Source organism: Cylas formicarius, unplaced genomic scaffold, assembly GCF_029955315.1.
Source record: "Cylas formicarius isolate icCylForm1 unplaced genomic scaffold, icCylForm1.1 PGA_scaffold_6__28_contigs__length_40554024, whole genome shotgun sequence".
NCBI lineage: Eukaryota > Metazoa > Arthropoda > Insecta > Coleoptera > Brentidae > Cylas > Cylas formicarius.
In genome coordinates, this window is record NW_026844347.1 from 35,917,278 (window position 1) to 35,938,452 (window position 21,175).

The 21,175-nt window shown below is 34.2% G+C and overlaps 3 protein-coding genes across 18 annotated transcripts in view; 2 read left to right on the forward strand and 1 right to left on the reverse strand.

Annotated features, from left to right (window-relative positions):
- The window catches only part of LOC132704166 (diuretic hormone receptor-like), a 325,297-nt gene that overhangs the window by 302,720 nt on the left and 1,402 nt on the right, over positions 1-21,175 (forward strand). For 12 of the 14 annotated variants that reach the window (XM_060674010.1, XM_060674007.1, XM_060674002.1 and 9 more), the window contains one exon: positions 16,833-16,999. In XM_060674010.1, coding sequence (XP_060529993.1) covers positions 16,833-16,999 — 167 coding nt within the window. Of the gene's footprint in view, positions 1-16,832; positions 17,000-20,870; positions 21,038-21,175 lie in introns of all 14 variants that reach the window. The other 2 variants (XR_009619241.1, XR_009619240.1) reach the window with 1 other exon arrangement.
- On the reverse strand, positions 661-8,623 carry LOC132704167 (retinol dehydrogenase 11-like). Of its 2 annotated transcripts, XM_060674013.1 has the most exons (4): positions 8,301-8,623; positions 5,330-5,659; positions 2,460-2,755; positions 1,365-1,625 (listed from the first exon to the last, which is right to left on the reverse strand). In XM_060674013.1, the coding sequence occupies exons 1-4, from the start codon at positions 8,440-8,442 to the stop codon at positions 1,380-1,382; spliced, it is 1,014 nt and encodes a 337-aa protein (XP_060529996.1). In that variant the 5' UTR covers positions 8,443-8,623; the 3' UTR covers positions 1,365-1,379. The 2 variants fall into 2 exon arrangements, with proteins under 2 accessions (XP_060529995.1, XP_060529996.1); XM_060674012.1 differs by lacking the exon at positions 8,301-8,623 and having other exon boundaries at positions 661-1,625; positions 5,330-6,084.
- Positions 10,876-16,718, forward strand: LOC132704169 (retinol dehydrogenase 11-like). 2 transcript variants are annotated; one of them, XM_060674015.1, is made up of 4 exons: positions 10,876-11,038; positions 12,939-13,265; positions 15,123-15,479; positions 16,501-16,711. In XM_060674015.1, exons 1-4 carry the CDS (start codon positions 10,897-10,899, stop codon positions 16,578-16,580), a joined length of 906 nt encoding a protein of 301 aa, XP_060529998.1. In that variant the 5' UTR covers positions 10,876-10,896; the 3' UTR covers positions 16,581-16,711. The 2 variants fall into 2 exon arrangements, with proteins under 2 accessions (XP_060529998.1, XP_060529997.1); XM_060674014.1 differs by having other exon boundaries at positions 10,880-11,038; positions 15,123-15,415; positions 16,501-16,718.

The window sequence follows — 21,175 nt, forward strand, 5'->3', positions numbered from 1 at the left end:
TTTGAAAATCTGAACATTTATTTTCATTCATTTAATATAAAATATGTAGTCGTTTTTTGAATGTCGATCGGCCTAAACACTCTATCTAACACGGAATAAAAAATACAAGCACTGCAAGTGAAATTTCTTTCCTCAAAATTGCAAATTACAATATCCAAATACCTGATCCTCGCATAGAAATAACGCGGGAAACATTTGTTGAGAAAGGATTACTGACGTCACTTCTCGTGCCAAACTGACGAAAATAAATCTCAGATGTTCTTAGTTTAACATACTTGGGCGTTCTTGGCATTTTTCTCCTTCTGAACTTTTTTGAGTAAAATTTTGAACAAACACTGGAAAACTTGTACCAAGAAGGAAAAAACAAGCGGGTACGTAACTAAAACCATGATTTGAGATAAAATTCAGAATAGAAAAAGCAAGACAAGCTTTTAACAAAATGTCAAAACTGTTTTTAAGCCAAAATTTCGACCTAAAACTCAAAGTCAGAATCTTTATCAAGTGTTATGTTTTCTCTACACTTTGTTACGAAGAAGAGGCACTGACATTAACAGAAGCAACCGATAATAGACTTGAATCATTTGAAATGTGGCCATAGAGGAGAATTCTGAGGAGCTGGTGGGTGGACAAGATTTCTAATGAATCAGTACTGGATATGGTATTCCAGCACAACCACTAAATTATTCAGAGCAACCGTAAACGAGGTCATTATAGCCAATATTCCGAACGAATAGGCACTTGAAGAAGAAGAAGACATGTTTACGTCAAAACTTGTATTCTCTATCTCTAGAACACTTAGAGGCAAAAGCGGAAGCGGAATCTATTCCGTTGACTATTTGGGTTAGTTAAAGCGGAAGCGTATTTTTCTGCTCAGAAATTTCGCCCTGTGGTGGATAACTATAGCTTTAATATATCTACCTCGACAAGACCTCTAAAAACGCATCTGAAAGTTCTATTCCCAAAAGCTCTTTAAAAGTTCAGACTCTACAATATTTAGTTCTAAAAGCTCTAGCTCTAAAACTTCTCGAAACGCCTTAACTCCCAAAGCTCTAGACAATTCATTCTTTAAAATCTCCTTTCAAAGCTCCAGCTGTAAAAGTAAATAGACCCCACATAATTGCATTTCTCGCAAATGCCTTTTTAAACCCCTAAAATCTTTTTAAAAGCTCTATAAAAACACATCTAAAAGCTCCACCTCTGAAGGTTCATGTAAAAGATGTACCCATAAAATCTGTTTGAAAGGCTCTTTAAATGTTCAAGCTCTAAAAGGTCCTCTGGAAGTCTATCTCTACAGATTTAGTTGATTGTTAGGACGAATAAGGGTAAATAAAAATACGCAGGTTAATTTTAAAAAAATAAAAATGTATGTATGTACATCTTTAACTTTGAGATCTAACCACACCATTTTCCACAGTCTTGTCGATGACAGCGCGCATTAAAAGGATGCTCGTGTCCAGTTTGACCATTTCCTCGGTCTTTTTCCACAGCTTCTTGGCTAGATCTGGGTTACGCGCGTTCAAGTATTTTGCCCATCTTCGACAGTTGTGGAAATGTTGACCCGATTGATCCTCGATACCTTTTTGTACTGCGCAATGTATCGTGGTCTGCGCTCCCTCCAAAGGCGTCTAAAAATATGTTTTTAATACAAAAAATTTGTCAAATTTTTGTTGACATTTTGGCGGCAGCGCGAAGCACCCATCAAATGAGCATAAAAGAAAACTTGCCAAACTTTTATAACACACATTTTTAAAACTAATTGAAAAACTCGAATTTTTCGAAATTCTGAAAACCTCGTGCAAAAAGTTATAGCAACATTAGCGTTACTTTTTATAAAACTTCTGGAAACTGTTTCAGTCAAGCTCTGAAGAAGCCAAATGATTGATGAAACGTTAGCTAGTTCAACCCAACAAAAACCGATAATAAGTTGAAATTATGAAAGAAAATGACTACTGCCCACAGCTATTACGTTTTCTCTAAGCACTTCTCTAAGGTCTCATATGTTAATACAATCCCTGATTCAGTATCGTAGGGTAGTAGTAGTGTAAACATGTCTTATTCTTTGTTTTTTATTTTGAAATAGACTAATTTGTACCAGGTCGCCCTTCCCTTAATATGATAAAGCCATAAAAATGGAGTGTTTCCCTTTGAAAAAAAAGTCACCAATTACACTACGCAGTTTTAAAGTACTGGGCAAACATTATTTTAATTTTGTTTAAGTTAAAACACCCTGTAAATAATAATGTGAAGATTTTTTATAAAAGATTTGGGCTGAATCTTAATATTTTGAACTCAGGATTTTACAGTTTATGTATTTCTCCTTTCTGATTATTAATGGACCATCCTGTACAAATTTTGATTTAAGCATAGTATGGAATTGTCCAAAGTCCAATGTGAAATTTTTCATATCGATATTCCGGACCTGGTAAACTTTTCTAAAAAACGGAAAAAGCTCACATTACCTTCCGAAACAGGCTCATATAAACATACTCCACGGGAAGCTTGAAATAAACGGGCATATTCCTGAAAAGCTCGGTGGAAACGGAACCCGGATGCAAGGAGTACGTCGTGACGTCGGTGTTCCCTAGCCTCGACGCTAATTCTTGCGTAAACAAGATGTTGCACAGTTTACTTTTGGCGTACATGTGATATTCTCCTCCAGAGAACGAGTTTAGATTGTCGAGGCTTACATAACCGAATATAGCGGCCAACGAGGACACGTTTATTATCCTAGAACCGGGCGTTTCCTTCAGAAGGTCTGGAACCAAGATGGTTTTTATTTTATTTCGCATGTTCCTCAATATAAAGGAATTTTTAAATAAAGGCATTTCAATAGGGGACTTTTGGATAATTGGCGATGAAAATGAATATACTAAAAGGAAACAAAAAACATATACCATTATCATAATGAAGGTTCTATCCCTTTTAATCACAGCAGCAGAAAATTAAAAATTCATTTAAATATATAACTATCACTGCATATCGGCAACACCGCATTGTCAAATCTCAAAAACGCTTGGGAAATAATTTAATATCTCAAGGAAACTTCTAAAGCTACGGCTGAAATTTCTACTTGCGAATTTGTTTATATTGTCGTTACGGTATAAAAACCAAATTTCCGTTATTTTTATGCTGATATATTTAGTTGTCGTCATTGCTTTTCATATGTTATAGATACTTACTTTCTGGTTATTTTGTATTAACCAAAACCAGTACCTCATTTATAAGAATATGTTTGAAATAATATTTAGTGAACTTGAAATTATTTACTACTACTAAGCGCTTCATACCATACCTCATTGAAATCATTTACTATTACTGATGCGGCAACACCGCATTGTACATAGCAGATCAACTATTCTTGGAAAATAACTTAGATTCTCGAGGAAACAAAATTTGAACCTGTCCTCCAGCTGAAATTTCTGTTTGCGAATTTGTTTATATTGTTTATTCGGTTTAAAGATTATCCTTGTTTTCATGTTTTTTATAGTTACTTAATTTGTATTTCTGGTGTCACTTTCAGCTCACTTTAATCACGGGGTGCGATTAGATGTTTTCGGTGCTTTTTTGTACTCAAAAACCAATAGTTATACAATATATACGTATACAAATTTATATAACAGTGGCCTAGTAGTTACTAAACTAGGTGAATATTTAGTGAAGTTTTTATTAATTTCAACCAGTATAACTGGGATATAAAATATGTTCTATTTTTAAATTTTACTGTAAAATTTTGCTTACAAAACTTTATTTTGACAAAACTTACATTATTTACGAATCCCTGAGGTTTACGTATCATCATTCAAGAATACGCCAATTTTGACTATGGAATCCAAAAATGCTATAACAAAGGCTATTTAAAAATGGAGCTTTGATATTTTTAGGACATCTGCTAACCTTCTATATTATTTCAGTAATTCTAGACAGAACCCTCGAAAGTGAGATTTTTTGAAAATCTTGATTTTGGTGACAATATTCCGTGTGGCGTCAATTGATTTGCAATTTCTAGGTCTTCCTCGATGCGAACAGGTTTATAGTTATAATAACAATATTGTATATGTATATGTTGTTGTGTGTATTATATAAGTTGAGCTTGTGACCTAATCAATAGCGAATATTTGTTTTAACGGGCCAAATAAAAAGATGAAAATAATACGTTTATATGCTGACGTTTCAACACTAACTACGAATAACTTATAAAAAAAAGAATAATGCATAATAGTATATTATGCAACAAGTGTGGTAAATGGCAAAGTTTATTAAATGTGATGCATATTACGGCTATTAGTGTTTGGGTATATTTTTGCAAAACAACACGAATACATGCAAGTGCATTCTACCCTGTTGCAGTTTATGTAACTAAAAATTTTGTAATATGTTTTGTTATTTTGGCAATATGTTTGTTAGGAGAGATAGTTTTGTATTGATGTATAATTATATAATTTTACAGAAGAGATCTCTAGAAGTTTTCATTTGTTTAGGTTCTAGTTCACTCAGGAAAAAAATTAAAAAAATAATCGTGTGTTTCAAAATTATTTTTCAAAAATAAAATAAAAATAAAATTGATAGAAACTTTTTTGTAAATAATGCAATATCCTTAGGGTTAACTATGAACGCAAGTGAAAAATATTTATATAGATCATGCTAAAGTGAATCATTGTGTGATATGAAACTATTATTTTATATTTGAAATTGTTTTATGATAATTATATTAACAGTTTTCTTTCACCTTTTACATATACTTGCGATAAAATAATGCCCGATTAATTTTTGTTTCTGGAAATAAATGAGTTTTCTTGAAACAATATTAACGCTAGATATTGACAGTATCTCGGACAACTTGACAATAAATGTGTAGAAATTGTATTATATACATATATAGCATGTTTATATTAATTTCTGGAAAAGCATCAAACCTTAATTTTTTTGTTAGTTATTTCCGGACACTTTGTGTAAGTAAGCATATTGCTAATTTTGTTTGACACATATTATTACCTTTCTTACCTTTTACTCAATTGCTCGTCTTGCTCAGCTGAGCGTGTAATATAAAAACAGCAAAAACCGTAAACTAATATGATGGAACGTATGAACTCAACTTTTACAAACTTTTTAAAACTTTAAATGTTAAATGTTTTGCAGTAGATTTAGTTAACTTTAACATTATATTGTTAGAGTAATTTCAATTGTTTGGTTGTCGAAAACGGGAATTACTTCCGGTTCGTGTATAATCAGTAATAACTAGTTTGACGTGGTACCAGGACAAAGGAATAGCTGCTTTTTCACACCTTGTTTAAAAAAAAGTAGTAACTTATTCTGGTGGTGCGTCACTTGCCTAGTAGCATCATGGTGAGCAAGAAGGGCGCGAAGTAGTTCACTTGCATAGTGATCTGGAGCTCATCTTCGGTTAATCTATCGCCCAGAACGCCGGCGCCCGCGTTATTTACCAAAATGTTCAATTTTGGTTGAGTTCGGATAATTTCCGCCGCGAAATCCCGTACGGAATTCAACGATTCGAAGTCGACCAGCTCGTAAAATACGTTCGGGTTGTCACTCTCGCGGATTATCCGTTCGGTCGCGTTTTTGGCTTTGGTTTCGTTTCGACAAGCGAGGATCACTTTTGCGCCCCGCTTCGCGAAATCTAAAGCCGTCTCGTACCCGATGCCTGAAAAAGAAAGACGATTTAATACCGGGCGTTTTAGGAAAAAATGTGCGGCCAGTAAGAGCGATGGGAAGTCGTTTTTATAAAAAAAAGACCAGACAATAATATGTCCAAAATAAATATGAACTAAAAGTTCATATAAATTGTAATTGCAATTTAGTTTCCCAAGATAAGGTTTCATGGAGTTCAAGATTTCAAACATTAACAAAAGTATGTTTTTTGTTTTGTGGCACTACACTTGTTTTTGGACAATAGTACAAAAGACAATACCAATGCGCACCATTGAATTCTATATAATTTGAACTGAGGTGGCTTTTACTTGATGAAAATCCATTTATCAAAATAAATAAGAACTAAAAGTTCAATTGTTTCAACAACACCGTGTCTTTATCAAATGTAATATTTACAAACTAACTGCTACTACATATATACCGACAAATGACAATAAAACCTTAATTAATGTTGTGAGAATTTAAGGTTAATAATGGAGAGATATTTAAATCTAAGTGAGAGTTAAGCAATACATTTGAATGTCTCATTTTGTTAATCTCCATTTATACTTTTTGTGGCTGTATGTAAATATCAAAATTGTCGTCAAAAATGTGTTTTTCTGTGTTTAAGTAAGTAGCATAATTAGAATCTAGACTATTGTTTTTAAACGCTCTTTTATGTTCGTTAATGCATTTCTTGAAGGATCTACCTGCTTGTCCAATATAAATTTTAGGACAAGATCCGCATTTCAACCTGTAGACACCTGATTTTTGAGATTTTGAACACTTCGTTTTATTGTTTTTTTAAAAATTTTCCTATTGTGTTCTTAGTTCTGAAAGTTATTTTTAAACCACAAACCAAAATTTGCAATAAAAAATTTGTTGTTCGAGTTTTTTATTGCAAACGGACTTCCTTTTCTGTTACACCCTGTATTTCTATTGATCATGGTGCCATTTTTTTCGATAACGTTGTTGCACATAAAGATGTATATTTGTTAATAATTAAAAATTTGACCGCCAAAAACCGGACGAACGGGTCAGAGAATTTTAAAAAACTCCTTGTCCACGACGCGACTTGCCTTATTTGTATACCCGCAACGATCGCCAAAAGAATGCTCGAATAATTCGTTTATGTGGCGGAAATGACCTCCAATGAATTTAATTAATTATAATTTTTGTTTACAAAAAAAAAATGAACGTCAGAAGTTTACTAATAAATAATTGTGGCTTTTTTACAAAAGTACAAATCTGTACCGAAAATAAGAAAAAAGCTTTCCGATGTTTTTTTTTTGAAAATGTTATTTTATACAAACGAGAACAAAAGTTAAAAGAAAACGTTTTAAAAGTACGTCTAAAGCCCAATTTGGTTTCTACATGATTTCTACATGTATTTTTTCATTATAATTAAGGTTTGATGCCTTTCGAGAAATTAATATAAACATTCTATATATGTATATAATACAATTTCTACACATTTATTGATTAATTTTTTTTTACAATTAAATTCAGCTCATATTTAAATTATCAAGTTGTCCAAGATACTGTCAATATCTAGCGTTAATACTGTTTCAAGAAAACTCATTTATTTCCAGAAACAAAAATTAATTTATCGCAAGTATATGTAAAAGGTGAAAGAAATCCGTTAATATAATTATCATAAAACAATTTCAAATATAAAATAATAGTTTCATATCACACAATGATTCACTTTAGCATGATTTATATAAATATTTTTCACTTGCGTTCATAGTTAACCCTAAGGATATTGCATTATTTACAAGAAAGTTTCTATCAATTTTATTTTTATTTTATTTTTGAAAAATAATTTTGAAACTCACGATTATTTTTTTAAATTTTTTCCTGAGTGAACTAGAACATAAACAAATGAAAACTTCTAGAGATCTCTTCTGTAAAATTATATAATTATACATCAATACAAAACTCTCTCTCCTAACATACATATTGCCAAAATAACAAAACATATTACAAAATTTTTAGTTACATAAACTGCAACAGAGTAGAATGCACTTGCATGCTCATCAAAATAGAGGAATCTAAACAATTTAACCAGCTTATTATTAGTTCGACGAGTGGAAACAAAACACCAAAACATTCACCATATACACGGTGTCCAAATAGTATGTCAAAGTAATATATCTCATTTATTATGTGTTTTAGAAAAAAATATTAAATACAAGACTAAAAGAAAATTCAAAATTATTTGTAAATATACAGGATGATTCATAAATACGTGTTAAACAAAGCTTTTTTTTTTAAGGATGATTTAATAGATACTCCCTTTTATACTCAATTAATATACTGAGTTTTTTTGAATTTGTGGTCGTTTTTTCGTAATGAATGATAAATAAATAATATTGAATTTTAGTATTATCCCTATCGTTTAAATCCCTAATTGGTTTAATCTCAGATTTAAAAAATTATTTCCGCATTTTTCTATTTAACATTTTTCTCAAAAACAAATAATAAAAAAATGCAAAAAAAATTTCTCTTAACAATCTTAAATGCTATTTGTTACGACGCTACCGAAAGCAAACGTCACCAATTTATCATAAACACCTTTTTATTTTCTTCGTCCATGATTTACAATAACCCCGTAGCATGGTAATGAGCAAGACAAGCAAAAACATACCCACCTGTGTTCGCTCCCGTCACAATGGCCACTTTTCCGACCAGACACACCGGGCTCCTACACCAGCCGGTGGTCAATTTAAAAAAGAGTTTAACGCTAAGGAAAACAATTACCACGCCCAGAACACTAAACAAATAACTCAACATTTTCGTTTCTTGTAAACGAGAACCCGGACGTTTCGCCCGGGCCTATTCGTTCACCGAGTTTGACAAAACTGTCGAAAGTTTCGAAGACATGATAATATTTGTTTATTTTGGAACGCGTTTTAACTATACGTCTGCTTGACGCGAGGTCAGCGTACTGCCGAAAATCGATTCAATGCAGAGGTGGACCACGCAAGCGGCGCTGTTTCTGCCGCTACAGGTGCTCGAGCTTACATTTCTTCTAGAAGTGCATCACAATTATTTCTTACTCGTTTTTTGAAGTTTTAAATTCATGTATCTATGTCCTACTTTTTATGAACAAGAGAATAAAAATAGAAATGTAATTTTTTTAATAAACAAAAGTTTGTAATTTGAGTAAAATTGTTACAATAGTAGGGAATGTCAAAGAGCGTCTACGGTCAGATCGTCCAAAAACTACAGAGAACACACGATTAAACATTTTGATAGAAGTTGAAGATAATCCCCATCGTGGATCCTTTGAAGTAGCCTCAAAAAAACGATGTATCATCGTGTAAAGTATCATCCGTACAAGATTAAGTTACTACAGGACTTGAAGGAAGACGATCCCGATCATAGACAACAGTTTTGCGAAACTATGAAGGTTAGGTTCAACTTAACTGATGAAGACACGTATTGTAATCCTCATCATCCACAAAAAATGTTTGGGCAAAACAAAATTATTTTTTCTACTCCCGTCTGTAAAATACCTAATTACCCACCGATCTAGCGTGCGGGAAGCGTCACTTTACCACGTCAGTTTCCTTTCCCACGAATCCGAGCCACTTCGGACATTTCCGGGATTTTGCCGCACGGGTTTGGGAGCAATCGGATGTTTTCGGTGATATTTGTCACGCTTTGAATTTTGACGTTTGTCAATTCTGACGGTCATCTCAGTGCATGTATTCGTGTTGTTTTACGAAAATGTACCCAAAAACTAACGGTCGTAGAAAAAGTATAGTATGCAGCACGTTCGGTAAACTTTTTAACTCACTCGTTTATTAAACACTCGCTCCGCTCTTGTCAAATAAACTCGTTTACCGCACTTGTTGCATAATAAAATACCTAATTACCCATCGATCTAGCGTGCGGGAAGCGTCACTTTACCACGTCACTTTCGTTTCCCATGATTCCGAGCCACTTCGGACTTTTCCGGGATTTTACCGCACGGAGATATTTCCCACGATTTGAATTTTGACGTTTGTCAATTCTGACGGTCGTGTCAGTGAATGTATTCATGTTGTTTTGCGAGAATGTACCCAAAAAATAACATTGGTAGAAAAAGTATAGTATGCAACACGTTCGGTAAACTTTTTAACTCACTCGTTCATTAAAAACTCGCTCCGCTGCGCTTCGCTCTTGTCAAATGCCGTTTATCGCACTTGTTGCATAATATACTATTACTTTATTTCTTTGATCAAAATGTTACTGGAATCCGATATCTACAGCTTCTTCAAAATTCCTATTTTCGCAGTTTTTTTTCCCAAATCCAGATTTGGTTTCAACAGGATGGTATTTCCATGGCCGTGGAAGAATATTAATTAAATGGCCTGCAGGATCTCCAGATATTAATCCAGTGGATTTTCTTCCTCGGAATACTTAAAATCAATAGTATATATGGAAAAACCACAAAATTTAAATGATTTCAAATATGAATTAGATATTAAATACGGCAAATTAATGAAAATATTCTGAGTAATGTTTTGGAAAGATTTTTTGATGATTTAAAATTTTATTAGAATTAGACACTAAATAAGAGAAATGTTTTGGAAGCATTGTGAAACTGTGGATCTTGAGTTGAAATGGAAATGTTGATTCACTGTTTATTAGCCGAAACTACCTCCCAAACAGGCAGCGAGTAAAGCTTGGATATATATTTTTTTAAATCCCGCTCTCAGCTTCCTTTCGTTAAGTTTTTATAAACAGTAAACAGCGAAGAATCTTGTCCAAATTTACACAAGTATGCACTAAAATAGTGATTAAAGTTCTTATATTACCTGAATTTTTGATAGAAACGGCAACACTGCGTAGCTGAAAATGCTTGATGGATTAGCAATTAAACATCTTCGATATTTTTTTGAAATTTGAACTATTTGAGTGTTCGGATTTTTTTTTTTTTGTAAAATGCGGAAGAAATTTATAACCATCGTATTTCGTTTGTTTAAAAAACTGATTAGCCTGTTCTGATGCCTTTCGAAAGCGTATGACAGTAATAGGATTTGCAGTTATCAGAAACCGTTTATTTAAGATTCTCTAGGTCACTTTGGCGGTTGCTATCGTTTGTTATGTTCATATAATATGCAAATTAAATAATTTAAATTGGGTTCCTATGCGTTATCAGTAAGCCGTCTTATCATTTCAATGCCCGCATGCGCTGTTCCAAATGCTAATTCGTTTTTACCTAAGCTAGCTCTATGATGCGAAGCTTCGCAGTGCAAAATGCATTGCCTATACAGCTTGTTTTTTTGGATTGCTTTGGGGCTGGTGTGTTTCCGAATATACCTGAAGCTGATGACAGGTTGGTGTAGAAGTCAAGTGTGTTTGGTTGGAAAAACTGCGTTGGTAACGGGTGCCAATACAGGTAAGACCGCGAGGTAAAACTTATGGTTAATAAATTATTTTATAATTTATTTCAAAAATATTGGACAGTAGTATTTTTCTGGTAATAAGCGGTTTAGTCTTCTACCATGCTGTTGTGTAATTAATTGACATTGTATCTAACATTGTGTCGTTATATAGTTGGGTAGTCGCTGGTATTGAATTTTCGTATAGTCCTGAAACATTAATACACCTGCTGGCGTGTAATCGTATCTTCACCCCCTGTTAGTAGTTTTTGAGATTTTCAATATTTGTGGAGAGTAAATTGGTTTTAACATCTTTCCAGAACAGACTTTTTAACACTATTTCATTCGTAGAATTTACAAATACATTGTCAGGACTTTAGCGTGTGTTATGGCCTTTCCCATCAGAGACCACTTAAAGTTACGTAAGGAAAGCATTTCGTTTGCAATTCAATGACTCAGTATTACTCAGAATTAATAATGATTGGGGTACAAAAAGGATCTAATGAAAGAGAAGAACATACTTTTGAAATCTTGGCTTCTTTCTATTACTTAACTCTATTTCTATATTTTTATTTTGGAGTTTTACTAGATGATGATTTCTTCTAAGAGGTTGTTGCTATTTATTTATCTTTTCATGACGTTATTGAAGAAAGGGCTTTTTCGACGCTTGTTGCGCAATTTAATCCGATAGAGGAGCCTTATCTTCAACAGAAATAAATTAATTTTCCATATTCTCGTAAGCAACAACTTCACTTCGTGATACTCTGGTACGGTTCTGCCCACCTTCAAGAAATCTAGAGAATTATAATATGGACTACGTATTATTAAACCGCTTGGTTTCAACATCAGTGTTGTCTGTATTTTTTGTGATATTCCGAGTGACTTTTCGTTCTCCTGGAACTTTTACTTTTACTTTTGAGTGGTTCACTGTGCCCAGAATCGTTGAACATTATTTATGTATTTATTTATTTATTTATTTTTGGAGCAGACTAATATAGAGCAACGCGAATTACAAAAAAGAAGAATATTTTCAAAATTCGGTAGAGTTGCTCAAAAAAATGTCTAACATAAAAATAACTTTATGGGCAAATGAAAAAGCCAATGTATACTCGAAATGAAAATAAATCTCAGTGAAATATTACAGACATTCTCTTTTTTTATTATCATCTTTGACAATATTATCACAATATCTCATGCATAGAGAGTTAGAACGTTATAAGAATTAGTCTGTTCCAAAGGGTATGAGAATTAGCGATGAAAATCGATAAGGTTATTTACTATCGTTTAAACAAAGATACCAGAACACTATCTTTTGGACTTCAATGATAATAGTGTAAAAAGGCTGCAGAAAATAGTTCCTATATCATAAAAAATTAAATAAAGAGCAAGGGCGTGAAGTCAGGAACCCTGCGAATCCCCAGAAATGACATCCAAGTACGCCGATCTTGCTGATATTTTTTTTAATGTCTACAAACCTCCCAAATTTAATAGTTAAGGACTTGGAAAAGCAGATATGAGCGACGAGTATGTGTAAAGGAAAAAAACCATTACAACAGTGAACTTCTTATCGGATTTAATTGACTAAATTTTGTGGGTCTCTAGAAGCACCCTTTTGGTCAAATTTATGATAAAATAGCTTGAAGTAAAAAATAAATTGTAACATTTGAATTTTGGAATTAGAAACAACATAATGCGGCTCCGGCTTAAATATGTTTTGCTTTTTTACTTTGTCAACTCCGAGTTTCTCCAAAAACTTTTCTTGCTGGCATTGTCAAATATAAAAATCGGTCATAGATTTGGTATATGATAAAGACCTACCAAGGAGAGCTTAGATCATCCCTAGCCCATCCTTTGTTATTTCAGATTTAGGGGTCTAGTATTTTAGACATTTTATAGCTTCTGGATAATAATTTTTAGGAATTGGTTATGAAACTGCTTTGGATTTCGCCAAAAGGGGCGCCACCGTGATCCTAGCGTGCAGGGACGAATCAAAAGCGAGAAAGGCGCGGGACAACATCATAGAAGAGACCAACAATAAGAATGTATCGTACGGTCTAGTGGATTTTCTAGATTTGGCGTGCGTCAGGAAGTTCGCCGACGAATTTAATTCGACTCACACGCGTCTAGATATTTTAGTAAATAACGCCGCCGCAGTCCGTCTGAGGGGGGTCACTACAGACGGATATTTGGCCGCCGTGCAAGTGAATTATCTGGGTCCGTTCCTGCTCACCATGTTGCTGCTGAGTACGTTCGGTTTTCGGTAGTCAATCAAAGGCGGTAAACCAATTCTGGGGTAAAATTCGGGTTAAGAGTGCAGTCCGATACGGGATAAATGGTCATGACTGTAATAAACATTTTTATCTGCTCGTAGCTATTTTTTGGTTAACAAATAGCTGTATAATAGTAATTATATAAATAATAGGTACTTTACAGAATAATTTGAATGTATGACATCAATAATATTCAAACATGGTTTTATGTTTTCCCAAGTTTATGTATTTATAAAATTTTAACGATGTTATTACCTACTGTTATTGTGTAAAGTTATTAACAAAAAATTTATTCTTACTGGAGTGAAAAGGCAGGGGTGAGTCAGGTATATGTCTTTTTTTCTGGTATATTTCTTGAGCGTTGACCATTTGTGGCAGTGCTGAACAATCGTTTTTACCGTGGTACGAGAATATAACAATGTCGCTTCGAAATCATTTGTAGCTTGATGGAAAACAGGTTGTAAAAAATGTGTATAAAATTTTAATCAGTAGACTCCTTATTCAACAAGAAGCTTTAAAAAAACCTCTCTACTTATAAAAACGCAAATATCGTCGACGTGGGATATTATTAATAGTCAAGAATGGAAGAAAATGAATAAACGTAGTGATTTTCAACCCCACAACAATGTCTTTATCAAGAGTGGGGTATTCCACTTAAAAACTACATTTGCACAATATCTCGAAAACGGTTTGTCCAAAAAATTTGTTGACTACACCAATTGGTTATGCCTAAATTGGTTATACCTATCTACAGCAGTTTTTTATATACCACCTCAAAAAAAAAAACAAAAGTTCTAACTCTGCTGTTTACTAGCAAAAAAACATCACAAAAATATCTCAACAATTTTTTTAAATCCATTTGATTTTTTTTTGATACAGTAAACCAAGCGTTTTTTCACACATTTAGTTTAAAGGCTTCCGATTTTGTTTCGACAAAGGAAATCTGCTTCAAATTGTCGTCAAACACGATGTGTATTTTTTTGCTAAACTCAAGTCGGCCACAAATTCGCCACATAGCATATAGAGATAGATAATGCTATATGCAGGGAATGCCATCTGTCGAACTCCAAATTATATGAGTGAGACGGATAGTGATTTGAATTGTTTTCTTTATCTAACACGTAGATATTTACGGCAGATAATCGTGGTAAGACATTTTTTATATTATTTCTCAATTTTCAAGCTGTTTGGGTTTACAGGCGTTAAATCGTTTAAGCTTTTAACCATCAAGTCGATTTATTTTTGACTAACTTTAACTAAATTTACCTAAATTTTGGCGAAGCCTCTGGCCGTCGCGTATTAGTGTTTATAAGCTTTTCGAAAGCTCTGACTTTAGGCGAAATAAATATAATTATCCAAAAAATAACACTTTCAATAAACTAATCATGATTCCATTACAATAATATGAAATAACTTTTTTTTAGAATTTTTACGACATCCATTTTACCTCTGGAATTACGCAAAGAGCTAAAAATGTACAAAAACCCCGAATTTAAAATTATTAGAAGAAAAAACGACAAAAAAATTTTGGTTAATTTAATATAGAATACCTATCAATTTTTTTTACACATATGGCATTATACTATCCGTTTTTGTTTTATTAATAAATAATGATTCAACCAGTTATTATACAAATAAAATATATAAGTTATACAGCATGTAATGAGAATTCATAATTCATTCATTCATAAACAACTTATCATTTTATTGTTTTCATAAATTACTAACCACCAAAAAATTATTATTATTTTTCTGCCATCTTAGATTGAAATATTAACAATGGAGTTTTATCCTCACCTTTAACTTTACATGGAAAGTTCTTGTTTTGTAGATTTGATCGTGAAAACGCCATCGGCTAGAATCGTCAATGTTTCTTCGTCTGCTCCCAATTATTCCAATCCGTTGGATATGGATTTGATGTTTGACGGTCCTGACCGCACGAAAGCCTACTATCGATCGAAATTCGGTAACATACTCTTCACGATCGAGCTGGCGTCGAGACTGGCAAATACGACCGTCACAGTTTACTCTCTCCACCCCGGTGTGGTGGATACCGACATATTTCGAAGACTACCGCCAAGCTGGAAGTTTGTAATGGACTATATCGTGCGGTGGTTTATGAAAGTAAGAAGAAACATCCAAAAAATGTCCTTACTACACGACACAAAAATAAACACCTCGCTTTCAGGTGTGAACAGTAATTTTTTATTTATTGATTTACGGGATATTCCAATTATGTGTACTGATATTGCTAATTTGCTAAATATTATTAGATAAAAAATCTAGCGGGCTTTCTAAGTTGTTATTATTGTTTCATTTAGTATGGCTCGGTTCCTTTGAATACAAATACTGGTACCCAACTCAATTATTTGTACATGCTTTACATTTTATTATTTAATTTGAAAACTGCAAGTTTTACTTAAAAAACTGGATAAGATAAGCGTGTTTAAATAAAAAACAAATCCAGACAACAGTAAACTAAAAAGTTTCAAAACATTTGTCAAAATGTGGTTTAAAAATAGCTTTCAGAACTAACAACACAATAGGAAAATTTTTAAAAAACAATAAAACGAAATATCCAAAATCTCAAAAATCGGGTGTCTACAGGTTGAAATGCGGATCTTGTCCTAAAATTTATATTGGACAAACAGGTAGATCCTTCAAGAAACGCATTAACGAACATAAAAGAGCGTTTTTGTTACACACTTAAACACACAAAAACATATTTTTGACGACATATTGATATTTTACATGCCATGGCCATGGAGATTAACAAAATGAGACAATAATCAATTAGATTTAAATACCTCTCCTTTATTTAACTTAAATTCTCACAACAACATTAATTAAAGTTTTATGGTCATTTTTCGGTGTATGTATAGTAGCAGGTTGTTTGTAAATATTACATTTGATTAAGACACGGTGTTGTCGAAGCAATTGTCATGTCAAAATATATAATTTCGTGAAAATCTGAACTTTTAGTTCGTATTTATTTTGATTTTCTATATAATTTGTTAATTCCTTAGCCTGTACTGTCTATCTTGAAACTTTAATTGCGTTCGTTATATCGGCATTTCTCTTTCTTTTAATAATATCCATTGTTCCATCTTTTCTTTATTTTGACAATCATGCTTTCATAAGGCGATAAAGTTACGTTACACTCTTGCGCTTTCTATCGAGGAAATACGACACGTCAACATCTGTTTCAGACCTCTTTGGAAGGCGCCCAGACGACCATCTATTGCGCATTACAAAAAGGGATCGAGTCGTATTCGGGGGAGCACTTTGAAGACTGCCATTTTGTCAGCCGCTACGCACCGGTTGCGAAGTCCGTCGACCAAGGCACACACAAGCTTCTATGGGACAAAAGCGTGAAGCTTCTAGGCTTGGACGTGACTATTTAATAAGCGCATCAAATTTGTATTGTAATGTTTGTTTAAATAAATTTATTGTTGCAATAAAATCGTTTAATTGAAAACCATTCGTGATCACGTTTCGATTAAATTCCTGGGCTCGTGCAAACTGTCTGTTTCCATTGCAGGGTTTCATGGTGGCGTTGTTCTACTGTTTCCTCAACATGGAAGTGCAAAACACGCTCAAGCATCACTTCGAAAACTGGAAGACCAAGAAATCGCTGGGACCAAATCGGCTCAGGTCGAGCAGTAGGAGCAAAGATTGGTCTCCCAGGTCGAGGACCGAGAGTATAAGGTGACTATTTCAAGGGATTTTTCGTGCACGTTTTTCGTTTGAAAATGTTGATCGCTATTAATGATTTCTTTACGCCTTAACATCGGTATCCTTTATTGCAAATCGAAAAATTTTATTTTATACAATTCATCTCAAGTAACCATTTCCAACACTATAATGAGGAAACCTTTATACTATTTACAAACCTTTCGTTGGCTTCTTCGGAACTTAACTGAAACTGGCTCTAATTTGGAGGAAGGAATATTCTTTGGTTGTTTAATTAATTTAATATAACATTAAAACCATATTTAAAACATATTTTAATCTCACGACATCTTCGATCCGTCAAAGACAAAAGTGCGTTTGAGATACCTGGAGTTTACAGCATTCAGATTAAAAGAAATAGCCTTAAAACTTTGACAAATAAACCCATCAGCAGTTGCCGAACACAATCATCAAACCGGATTTCAAATTTTATTAGATAAAATTAAAATTCTTGCATGTAATCAATGTTTTTAGCAAAGAAAAATCCGAGAATCTATAGAAATCTATGAGCAACCAAACACTCTTTATCGCGACTCAGGTTTTACATTTCACTAATATGGAGATCAATCATCTCAATGTTACTGCCCTTCCTTTATCGCCGCTCAATTTATAACTCGGTTATCAATTGTTTCAATTAAGCTCTGAAGAAGCCAACAGGTTGTAAACGAAACGTCAGCAAGTGTGACAACCGACGCAGAAGAGTTATAAATAGTATGTGCAAGTTTTGGCATGTATTTTTAAATTTGCATAACTAAACAAACAAATAAGCTCCATAATGCATCACAATATCTAACTAACTAACCAAAATCGTTAAAGAATTTTAAGTTTTACAAATAATATTTAAATATTTGGAAAATTGTTTGATGTGCAAAGTATTTTGCGTCTATGGTATAACTATGGTAGCCCTAGAATTATAAGAGAGTAATCCAAACTGATTAGGTAGTCCGGCGTCTCCCAACTTAAATCGCAGGTCAAAAATATCGCTAATGATCTGACTATTATGGCTACAGCGCAGGCCTGAAAACTTCTATCTTATGAAACTTTCACAAAATCGATGTAATTTTGTTGTGGACGCACCCTGTATAAAGTGTCTTTCACATCTCGTCCAATTCCAAAGCAAACTTTGGTAAATATGAAATTTGCACTGGTAATTGCGATTTAAAAATTTTTTTTTCAAATATCTCGCGCACCCTGTATGATACACGAAACTTAAAACTCTCTCCGCACAATTTACGATACTGTTTAAAGCAAATTCCGTTGGCTGGTTACGCCTAATAATTTGCCCACACAAATCGCAATTTTCAAGATATTTTTGATTTTTTTGCCCACAATCGACACACCCTGTATATAATTGAAAAAATTCCCGAAATAAAAGTGCGAGAATTTTTTCAATAGGGGTTTGGGAGAATATATGCAGTACGCGGTGCAGTCGGTGACGTCATCGTGCCTAGACTGACCCCAAGGAATGGCGATTTTCATATGGATTTCTTCAAATATCTCGAGCAGCAGTTTCTATTGTTTAAATGTGGGCACGGGCTTTTACTTCTCTGCTAAATTTGAAGTCGATATCTGCTTAACAGATGTCTTGTATAGCACGAAATATCGGGAACATCCTTTACAATATGTGTCTATACGGGTCATATCGTCACGTAAAAGAAGCTAATATCCGAAACTGTAACACTTCAGAATTGTTACTTTACTGGAATACGATACGATTCTAAGCGCCTTTTTTTCCTGCCTCACCGGCAAACACCTGAGTTGTTCTGACGTCCGCGCTACCAGGCTAAGAAAGTCGTAATTTAATTCGCTTTATTTAGTTGTTATTACCAGTGTTTCAAATACACACTTCTTAATAAATAGTCTCCTTAAAACTATACCCTTCTATCAACGAATAATTAATTGAACCCGACAGCGGAATATATTCTCTTGAAGCGTATCTCCTTGAAGCCCTGTACTCGCCTTAGAGCACCCGTACCCCCTTTAGGAGGGCTCGCGTTTCGGAGGCTTCTGGATTCACGTATTCGGGGAGGATCCAAACTTCGAAGTTCCTATGTTCTCTGGATATTGGAGCACATTTGAATAATTGCTTGACTACCGGCTCACTTGATAGATCTGCGCGAGGTCAGACACCCCCTGTAGGCTGCACTGTTCGGGAAATAAACGAGGTGACGTCCAGTTCGATGTAAGCGCTACGCGAGATATTGTTAGTGGTGATCACCTAAGGGAATTGGACCTTTTTTTTCCTTTGTGTATTTCTATTATTTCGGGAATTTCGTATTAAACGGGCTGTCAACTTGTTGCGGGGACGGCAATTGAATTTTGCGGAGTTTAGGTCGGTATGTCGCGGATTTGTAGTTTCTCATTATCGAGGCGTAATAAATAACGTAGACCAGTTTTCATCTGTCTCTTTTTTTGTCCCCTTAACCTTCACGACTATCTTTTATCGATTGTACCAATTTAAATTTAATGGTAGGTTTCATCGTTAATGTTCTCTTTTTTGTAAAACATTCGGGTTCCTCACACCATCTGAGAAACTGGAAGGTCTGCTACTTCCTGGCGCCCTAAGAATAAATAGTGCTATATTTTCTTTATTATTCGTGGATCCCCCCCCACTATCGCTCCAGAACTCTGAGCACTACGGGTAACTAATTTGCAAGCACCCAGCGACCCAGTTTTGCAAGAAATTCAATCTTTTTTTTTTCATTTATTTACCCCTTTTTTTTTTCTTTTTTTTTCCTTTTCTGACCAGTATTTCGCGTTGATTTTATATACGATTTAGACCAAGAGGTGCGTGGCAAAACACTGTCTTTTAGTTATAGCTTTAAGTTAAGATCTTTACCTTGTATTATTTTCTGTGGTTGCCTTCACGGTCCAATTCTCGCACCGAAGCTTTCTGCATTTGTTCCGTACTTGATTTGATTGTAGATTGTAGGTATCTCACAGATGACATCAATTCAGTGATTTCTCCATGAAGCCGTAGGGTGACGTGTCTTGGTGTCTACAGACTAGAGGGGGGACAACACAGATTGTGTATCCACATTAATCTTTCACCATCGCTGATACAAAGCATTTGTCATAGGTGTAGGGAGATGGAATGTAGGCTTTTGGGGACGTAACATTTTACTTTGTTTAGAAGTCACTCAGAATTCGTCCTACAAAAATGTTAAAGAATTTATTTGCGTCCTAACCTCCAGAGATGATTCCCCGAACCTGCGTAATAGTACCTGATAGTACCTCTGTGAGGATATATATTATCTTCCTTAAAAACTGAATATTTAAGGAACCGTCTCTGCATGAATCAATCAATCAAGGAATAGTATAGAAGTCTAATATTTGCAACTTCTTATTCCAAAAACCGACGCACTTATGAGGTATAAAAGTAAATCTGGAATCTAAGACAATCCTCAAGTCTTTAACCTCACTTAATCGATTCAATATAGTTCCATTTATTACGTAATTGTTCAACTTTCTAGAGCAAGTAAGCACATTACCCTTAAAAAACGTTTAAACCTAATCCAGCAGAGATCACTCTGATTTAACATTAATGATATCCTGAAGCGACAAGCAATCTTGGTTAGGATTAATCCTGCTATAGATTTTTAAATCGTCAGTATATACTAATTTAACTTACCAATTAGATCATCAGTAAAGACGACAAAAAGAAGGGAGCTAAACTCCTCGTATTGTTTGAATTGTTTTTCGAATGCCCTCAGTGTTTAGACATCGGATAATATTTTTTTGCTCTCTTACTGTTATGGGGCTACTATACATATGGATTTTAGCATGCTTGATCGCAAATTTATTCGAGTTATGTTCGCATGTCGGTTCGCATGTTCGGTGTCGTTAGTACGCAGAGAATGACAGACTGGACGCTGCTTGCACCGGAAGACATCGAGGAGATGGCAAACATACGTGAGTCGCATGGCAACGGCTCGCTGCTTAATCACCATCACAAATGACCTCCAGTTCGGGGGTTGATATCGCCGGGGCGCTGCTAATTTTTCGACATAGGGAGTACGTTTTTACTTTAATACTATGCGGGGTGTCTCCAAGTGAAATGGCATGTATTATTGATCGGGGCGTCTAATATTATTGCTATAATACCGAACTCGGATCTGGAAGTTATCTAGAGGTGTATCTAAATGTTGATAG

What these genes read in the sequence shown, in the direction of transcription:
- LOC132704167 (XM_060674012.1), bottom strand. Translation starts at nt 5,858, where the DNA reads ATGTTTGAAATCTTGAACTCCATGAAACCTTATCTTGGGAAACTAAAT. An exon ending in GCTCACCATGATGCTACTAG is followed by an intron (nt 2,756 to 5,329) that starts GCAAGTGACGCA and finishes TCTTGGTTCCAG; the next exon opens with ACCTTCTGAAGGAAACGCCC. An exon ending in ATATGAGCCTGTTTCGGAAG is followed by an intron (nt 1,626 to 2,459) that starts GTAATGTGAGCT and finishes ACATATTTTTAG; the next exon opens with ACGCCTTTGGAGGGAGCGCA.
- LOC132704169 (XM_060674014.1), top strand. Translation starts at nt 10,897, where the DNA reads ATGCATTGCCTATACAGCTTGTTTTTTTGGATTGCTTTGGGGCTGGTG. An exon ending in GGTAACGGGTGCCAATACAG is followed by an intron (nt 11,039 to 12,938) that starts GTAAGACCGCGA and finishes AATAATTTTTAG; the next exon opens with GAATTGGTTATGAAACTGCT. An exon ending in GCTCACCATGTTGCTGCTGA is followed by an intron (nt 13,266 to 15,122) that starts GTACGTTCGGTT and finishes CTTGTTTTGTAG; the next exon opens with ATTTGATCGTGAAAACGCCA.